Source organism: Perca fluviatilis, chromosome 16 (assembly GCF_010015445.1).
Source record: "Perca fluviatilis chromosome 16, GENO_Pfluv_1.0, whole genome shotgun sequence".
Taxonomy (NCBI): domain Eukaryota; kingdom Metazoa; phylum Chordata; class Actinopteri; order Perciformes; family Percidae; genus Perca; species Perca fluviatilis.
In genome coordinates this window covers 27628727-27637375 of record NC_053127.1, presented here as the reverse complement: position 1 = coordinate 27637375, position 8649 = coordinate 27628727, and the positions used below count along the sequence as shown (strand labels likewise).

Here is an 8649-nt window from a genome sequence, read left to right as displayed (position 1 = left end):
ACCCCAATTGTAGGAATCAGGAAAAGTACAGGGAGGGGCCCTTGTTTGTTAAGCACATGGGTTTCTGCTATCCACCTTTTTTGCCTGTGTAATTTCAGTCGTCCTGCACTTTTGGATTCATTTATGAGGAATTATAAGAAGGAAACACTGGCAACTTATATAGGAGAAGAAACTAACTCTGTGTACATACCCTAGAAATGTGTACCTTTTCAGTGGAAGTTTCTCCTTTTAAATGAATAAATAAAAACAATTGCCCAGAAGTAAGTTATGGTCTTTTGTTTGTATGTTCACCAGACGGACTGTTACGGTCAACCTGTCAGTGCAGAAATAAGACACAAGCTGTGGACTTTGTGACAGGTTTTTATTACACATTACATGACTTGCATGACCCATGTACTCCTCTGTTTACCACCAGCATTTATCATTTTTTATCAGCAGTGCCCTGTTTCATTTGACCTAATAAATGAGTCAGCCACAATGAATTAGTCCACAGTGGTTTATATTTTAAAGGGAAGAGGTTCAACAAAAAAAGTTCAGCTGTATGAACTGTAAATGTTAAATAGTGGCATTACTATGTCATTTTATTGGCTTAGACGTAAGTACTAAATCGGAGTATACAGTACCTGACCTGAGATTTATCAACACTCATACTTGCATCACCAGACATGGCCAAAAGATGGCACCCTTAGCAAAGTAAAGTCCACAAATTAGGGGCGGGAAATGTGTGTGTGAAGTCCTGAGTGCCACTCCTTTGTCATTTCTGTCACAACAGAGGAAGTGTTGGCCTGGATATTTCAGATGTACACAACCATAACGGATTCCAAACGCTGTCTTTCCACAACATCTCGTCACATTAAAATTCCGCGAAAAACTGTAAGACGTTTCTTAAAGCTACGACAACAAAATGAATTTGTAGGCTCACAAAAATGGCCATTTTAATATATCTGCATGGCAGATATGCAGCGACGCTTTTTTGTAGTATACTTCTGTTTGACTTACCAGAAGTAAAACTATTGCAAACAATAATTTGTGATTAACTTGAGCTGCCACTCTTGGTGGCTAGGATTGTGCAAAGCACAGAGGTATTACAGGTTTGTCTGAATAGGAGGTTTTTCAGCTAGATGGATGTTGGAGCTGATGACCGCTATGCCCGGACATGCGTCTCCTCCTCCCCTCTCATAATACGCCATTTTTGACATTCCATCCGAGGCGCGTGGCGTGACAGACAGCTTCAGTTTCTGTAGGAGAAATGTACCGATAATATTAACACATGAACATGAACATTTGCACGAAGTTACTACCTGCAATATCTTGGTTGGGGTGAAAAAATAAAAAGGAAATGGTTAATGTGTGTCACCTGCATGAATGAGCCAGGTAGCACCCACAATGTGTGAACGGCACCCAAAGGAATCCAAATGATGGAGCCCATGGCAATGACCCAGCCGACCGCCTGAGCCCAGGGAGGGAAGACATAGTCCCCATAGCGGGCTGGTTTGAACTGGATGATGGAGAAAATCAGGATAACCTGCCGCAAGAAGAAACGCGTAAACGTTTAGTTGTGACGCTATTAGATGGATCCCAGTTTGGCTTTTGGGGGAAAAAAATCATCAAAATCATGTTGATGAAAAAAGCCTGTCGACTTACAGTGATCAGCACAGGAGCAACTATTAGCCAACACAGTCTGAAGAAGATGTTTGCTCTTTTTCCAGTCATCTCCTCTAGGTTGTCTGAAAGTCGATTTACTCCTGTGCATGGAAACTTCAGTAAACAGCCATGCTTATTTCATTTGCATGTTGACAGACTTTTGTAGCATTTGGCAAGAAGAATGAAAGTTATATACATATAGCCCTAGAAGTGTTAAGATGTGTCTACTTTGGGAGTAAATTACATTAACTGGCCACTGAAAAAAGAGAGACAACTGAACACATTTGCTCACCATAACACCAACAGATGGCTATAACCTCAAAGACTGCCAGAAACATGATGGACACTATGGCAGTGTAATGGTCCATGAGCTGGAACACATAGATACCCACCTGAAAAGAGACACACTCTTTAGAACGGCAGGTAAGTGAGACTAATGATTTTACAATCTGGTTATACTTTCTCTAAAGTGCCTCCATTAAATTACAGTCTATACCTGCATGACGCAAGGAATTCCTAGAAGGCACGCTGCACCACAAACTGCAAGAACAAACAGCTCCTTCCGCTTGAAAATTTGAATCAGATGTTGATAGAACTCATCCATAAGACTGGTTACCATCACTTCAACCATTGCAAACTGGCAAAAAAAAAAAAAAAAAAGAAAGAAAAAAATCCTGAGTCACTGTAGGTCTGTAGGATTGCAGCAATCATTACTGAAGTTGTAATTCCCCGTTAACTACCTCACTGTCCAGTCCAAGGCAAAGCAGCATGAAGAAGAACATCACAGCCCAGAGCTGAGCCACTGGCATGTTGGCAAAGGCTTGTGGGTAAAGAACAAAAACAAGTCCTGGACCTGGATACACAAACACACAAGATGTCAGTTTATAGCAGTGCTGATTGAAAACATTTTTTTTTATGACCCTTCAACGTAGTAAAACTGATGTAAAATTATGAAAATTGTCATGGAAAAAGAGCAATATATGAAGAATGTATCAACATCTCTAGCACAACCTCTCAGTGAGACTTGACTGCAAATATATAAAAGTTTTAAATCAAAATGTATCTTTATTAAAAAAATAAATAGTGGGAAGTTCATTGCTAGACATGCATTTGAAAGAAGCATACTGATGTTGTGTATAAACACACCATTTGTTTATATATATGAGGATACTGATTTATAACCCTACAAACCCTCACAAAGGCAAAATATTGTTTTTATTAAAATCATTTATATGAGTAATTACCCAGTCATACTAACAGTATCATTGGAAAAAGGACAACAAACCAAAATAAAATCAAACTAATCCCCCTGGAGCTGAAGATATTAGTTTGTTTACTTTGTTTTCTTACCATCCACAGCCAGATCGCTGACAGGGATGCCCTGCAGGTGAGACATGTATCCAAAAGCAGAGAAAATGACAAAACCTGCCAGGATGCTGGTGAGGGAGTTGATGATGGATATAGTCAGGGTGTCCCTGCCGGAGAAAGAAGATGTTTATTTAATATCACTTTCTTACTGCCCAGTGATCCTTAACAATAAGGAAAGGGGGGGAAACTGAGTGGATGAGTATTTTGGCTTATTACTTTAAAACGTTGTTGTTAAAGGAGTTGTAGCTGGACATGGCCATCAAGGAGCCGAAACCAATCCCGATGGAGTTAAAGATCTGAGCTGCAGCGTTCACCCACACCTGCAACACAGAGGGATGATCATCCAAAACCATTGATCACTGCCAGTACCAAGTTTCAATACCCATGCCAATATGAATACTAGTATAAATCTACTAGTTAACTGCTCTCGTATGTCAGACAGAAGCTATTTCCAGTTCCTCCTCTCCTACGTTTCTTCCTTCTTACCTCCACTGAGAGCAGCTTGCCCCATTCCGGCACAATGAAGAAGGTTATTCCATCTAATGCTCCGGGAAGCTGTGCATTATTGATCAGCAGTGCAATCAGGATCACATACGGGAATAGAGCCGTAAAGTACACCACCTACAAACAGAGACAAACAATGGTTGTTATCCACTGTCTGCCTTTTTGTCTGTCTTAATTTCACTCTCTTTTCACACACCTTGCCTGTTGATTTCACCCCCTTAAAGATGCAAAAGTAAATGAGGATCCAAGCCAGAAAGAGAAGGAGTAAAAGCTCCCACCGGACCACTCCTGTTTCATCTACTCCACTAGTCTGCTCCAGCATCTTATATCTTCAAAGAAGCCAAAGACGAGAAAAAGTAGTAATTAATACTATAAGACGATTACATTCTACATTTATTCTGACATTATTCCTTTAAAACTGAACCTTTCGAAAAACACACGGTTCCTCCGTTTGCGATTGGTGGACAATTGGCAGGGAAACACTTACATGTGGTGTCCCTCAGGGGTCCATTTTGGTGATTTTAATGTTTCTGATCCATACTGATTGTTCTGTCATCATCATCTGACCACCACTGATCATTGACCATTTTTATCAACCAAATATTATATTTGTGCCCTGTCAGTATTTCTCTACTACTCCAGTTTATATTTCACATGATGAAATGTTATTTCATGTTATTTTATTGTGACCTAAAGTTATATAAAGTCCTTATTTCAATATATATTTGCTGTTTTAGGGGTGGAAGTGTTGGTCAGTCGGTCGAATTGTACTTTGCATTAATAAAAACCTGGTCGAGGTTTACACTGTAGAGATGACTACCAGTACCATACATATTATAAACAGTTCATGTTCACATATTTAAATAAAAAGGCTGTATTTTTTTCATCTAATTTTTACATCTCTGCCTGCCCAACACTGCATGTGATATCATAAAATCACAAGGGAGATTTTAACAAATTGGTTTTCTTTACAAATAGCATTACAGCTTAACTGGGCCGCTAGCATTGTTTTCCTCTGGTTGGTGGAGCAGGTCAGTGGTTAAAGCTAATGCTTTCCAACAACAAAAAATTTATGTTCATAGGGTTTCGTCCACAATCAAAGACTTCGTAGGCTTTAAATCATGTGTGAGTAGGAACCTGATGTGTTTGTCTATCAAGAGTCGCCCTGTAACTGCTGACCAAACAAGCTGTCCTCCCTGAATTTTGAAAAAATTAATAATTTCCCAAGCAATCACTGTGCAGTTGTGGCATTCACTGTAATTCAGTAAAAACAGTTGCTTGTCTGGCACATCCCGACTCCCAACTAATGTTTAACCAAAACGTACAATGCATTCCCACATGTATCCACTAACTAAACAAGTTAATGAGTAAACCAAAATGTGATGTTTCACTCCACTGTCTAAACAGAAAGATATCCACAATGAAAAATGTAGCTTCTTTTTGAAATCTTAAGCATATCACTGCATATTGAAAGCTAATCCCAATACTTCCCCAGTTTATCCACATTAAAACCCCAAAGACCCAAAATATGTTTGAAACTGCTGCAGAAGAAAGCTACGAATATTTATAGATATAAACATTTTACATTAGACTAGAGAAAAAGTTCAATGACTTTACCTTTCCCAAACTTCCTAAAGATATTTGATCTGTTTGCCAAACTCTTATCACTAGCCTTCACTTGGACTGATTTCCCTAACATGACTAATTGATTTTAGGTTGTGCACTAAAACAATCACTTTATAATCACCAGAGTCAGAGGTCAGCAGGTGAGCAGCACAGCCTGTTGTGACGCTACAGGAATTTTGTAATACTGCTATGATCTAATTATTACACAATGAACACTTAAACCCAGTCCACTGTTTCAGGATCAGTCCCTGTGCAATAACCCTGAAACACCAAGCAGCCACCTTTCAAGTAAATTATATATTTAATAATGCTAAATATATAGATATAAAAGCAACCTGTTATAGTAAAGCCTCTGAACACCCACACAGGGGATTTCAGTTATTCTGGCTGATTAGACATCTGCTCAGGTTGGAGGTGGGCCAGAGTTTAGATGGGAATTCATTAGGTCACAAATCTTTGTCCACCAATAAAAATGATAAAGGTGACATTTGCACTAACAGGTGCAACAAAGCTAACAGAAAGATGTCAATCAATCGGTCTGAACACACCCAGGGAAGATTTCTAATCAGCCAGATTAACTGAACCATTTGCACTTTTGCATTGCCCTATTGTCTTACTGTTTACAATCCTCATAGAGCTGTGTGTTTATGTATGTGCCTATGTGTATGTGCATATGCATATGTGTATATACACCCTTTTTTAAATACATACTTACACCTGTACATAGTCAAACATTTACTTTGTTCAGCTTTGTTGCCCCAGTTTTTAGCCTTATGTCTATTTCTGTGTACTTTCAGAGCAACAAAGGAGTCACATTCCCTGTACCTGTGGTCACACTTACTTGGCCATTAAGGCTGATTCTGATTCTACTAATCTAGTCTGTTTTTACAATTCTGAGAACCAGCGCTGGTTTCTCCCACACAGTGCAACATACTTGAAGAACTCCTGGCTAGCTGTGGAGGTGTAGCTGCTGTTGGTGGCATGATTGGTACAGTTCGGGGTGTTCCAGGTGTTGTTGCAGTTCTGCCAGGGTAGCACTGCCTGGAAGGAGCTGAAGAGGTAAAAGAGGGCCCAGGTGATGACGACATTGTAGTAGGTGCACATGATGAAGGAGATAGCCACTGATGCTATGCCCACTCCTGAGGACAGACAAAAAAAAACAGTTTGGATGCCTTTCAGTGACTGGGGGAAAAAATATATTTCATGCCACGGAGTACCTTTTAACAGTGGGCAGACAGTAGCCAGAGCATGGACAGGCCCTCTCCTCGTGTACTGGCCCACAATCAGCTCCATGTAGAGCAGAGGGATCCCCAGCACCACCAGCATGAGCAGATAGGGCACCAGAAAGGCACCTGACAGGAAGTTAGGGCAAGTCAACTGTCACTCACATTTTGCTGGCAAAGGAGGTTTCCACTGTCCCAGTTTTATGGTATCCTGTAATATTTAACTTCAGTAAAAGTAAGTCATTTATAATGGAATAAAATATCTGTAAACCAATGTTTCTTCCAACTGTACATGCAGGATTTCGCAGAACATTATGGGCTTGTAACACATATTTTTTCATGAAATACACACTATGGTAAATTCAGAACAATTTGAACATTTTTCAACACAATCAGCATCACGACATGAAAAAGTGTTTGAATGTAAAGGGCTCACTGATAGCACAATTTGCTAAGCTTTGGACCCAGATTCTATACCTATGTATACCGATGTGTATATGTACATAAGTACAGAGGGCAGTCTAGTTTTATAATTCTGTTTGAGGATGATATGTCAGCTTCGTGTCTCACCTCCTCCACTCCTGTAGCAGAGATAAGGGAACCTCCAAACGTTGCCCAGACCCACAGCACAGCCAATGCCAGCCAGGGTGAACTCTATCTGCCTGCTCCACGTTGGCCTGTCTAGCTGTTGCTCCATGTCTGCTCCCTGTGTCGCTACTGTCGCTCGCCTGGGCCCAAACTCCATGGAAAGGTTGGCTGCAATTTAAGGGACTCTGGGTGATATAACTTTTGTTTTTTTATGATGCTTAATGATTAGCTTAGCAGAAACACCCCAGCTTGCCGCAGCTCCGAGGCTCACATAGGTCACACATGTTGTCTTAGTAATGGGTGTCATAAACTAATCCGATTTGTGATTTTGAATAGCAAGTGCACAAAGGTTAAAGTTACGTTTTTTTTAAGTGGAAATGCTTGCATTGACAACTTATTCTTGATTAACAGGGTCAGCAATTATTATCTATATAGTTAAGAAGCTCAGTCAAAGAAAAGAGACAAAACTTAACTATTAAATCGCTTTTATCATAATTTATTAATTTGAATATTTGAATATATATTATATAACATTTCATGGATTCCACAAGCTCTGCCTCTGTTACACCAATATCTTCACATCAATGTAAATCTTGGGCTCCCCAGTAAAGACAAAAGGAGACAGAGATATCTCATATGTCTTCTATAACTATGTGTATTATGCCACACAGGAAATGATCGTTGTTAGCGAAACGTGCTGTAACACAGATTTCAGGTGGGGTCATCGCTGTATAACAAACACATGGCTGTAGCTATAACTTTGTGATAAGCAGAGATACGGCCAGTGTTTTTTTTTTTTAGATATGTAACCATTGAGGATATACAACAAGCAAAACCATGCAGCAGCTTTCTAAAGACCTTATCAATCAGCCTTCTTTGCTTGCACTTGTCTTTGCAATTAGGCTCACGTCCCAGCTGGATATTTATTTATTTCCTTTATTGTCCCATATCACTCATTAGAGATCAAAATGGTTAATGTTTATTTCCCCACTGGCCAAGTAATGTTAATGTTTTCTCTAAAATGATAAACCTGTCTTCCCCAGCTCCGCCCTCTTGTCCAAACATGGTCACTTCAGGCTCCAATGGCAACAGTCAAAATGCAAACTTCTGTGGCCCGGGTTGGTCAGTGGGTAGAGCAGGCGCACATATACTTTGAGGCTTATGCCTTGACGCAGAGGTCCAGTGCTCGAGTCCGACCTGTGATGATTTCCTGCATGTCTTCCCCCTCTCTCTCCCCTTTCTCACCTAGCTGTCCTGTTGATTAAAGGTGCCCTGCCACACATATTTCATTACTTTGTGGTAATGTCTGAAGTTCTACCATGGACTCTGTAACATTCTTTGTGGAAAAAAATGCCTTGGTTACTTTGTTTCAAGCCAGTTCTAATATTCAACAAGCTAAGCTGTTTGAATCTGATTGGCTAACAGCTAGCCAATGACAGCCTGGCTGTCAGAATCCTTTACCCAGCCCAACTAGGCAAGCTAATGAATAGTAATGAGCTCAGGCAATATGATGTCAGACTGAATAGCTTTTGTGATTGGCCTGATTTCTCTGCTTATTTCTTTTCAGTGGCTAGAGCTGACAGGGGAGGTAGCAGTTCATTTTCACATTCACAACATAACACAAACACATATGGACCTAACATATTTCAAAAAATGCAAGTAAAAACGGTTTTGTATGGCAGGGCACCTTTAAAGG

The 8649-nt window shown here is 40.1% G+C and overlaps 1 protein-coding gene across 1 annotated transcript; it reads right to left on the bottom strand.

The window, feature by feature from the left end:
* Window positions 1-342: 342 nt before the first annotated feature.
* On the bottom strand, window positions 343-7110 carry si:ch211-283g2.1 (sodium-dependent dopamine transporter). The gene is made up of 13 exons (XM_039778280.1): window positions 6936-7110; window positions 6360-6494; window positions 6077-6281; window positions 3713-3845; window positions 3499-3633; window positions 3229-3332; window positions 2995-3119; window positions 2385-2497; window positions 2141-2281; window positions 1937-2036; window positions 1645-1745; window positions 1358-1525; window positions 343-1238 (listed from the first exon to the last, which is right to left on the bottom strand). Exons 1-13 carry the CDS (start codon window positions 7108-7110, stop codon window positions 1086-1088), a joined length of 1788 nt encoding a protein of 595 aa, XP_039634214.1. The 3' UTR covers window positions 343-1085.
* Window positions 7111-8649: the final 1539 nt, after the last annotated feature.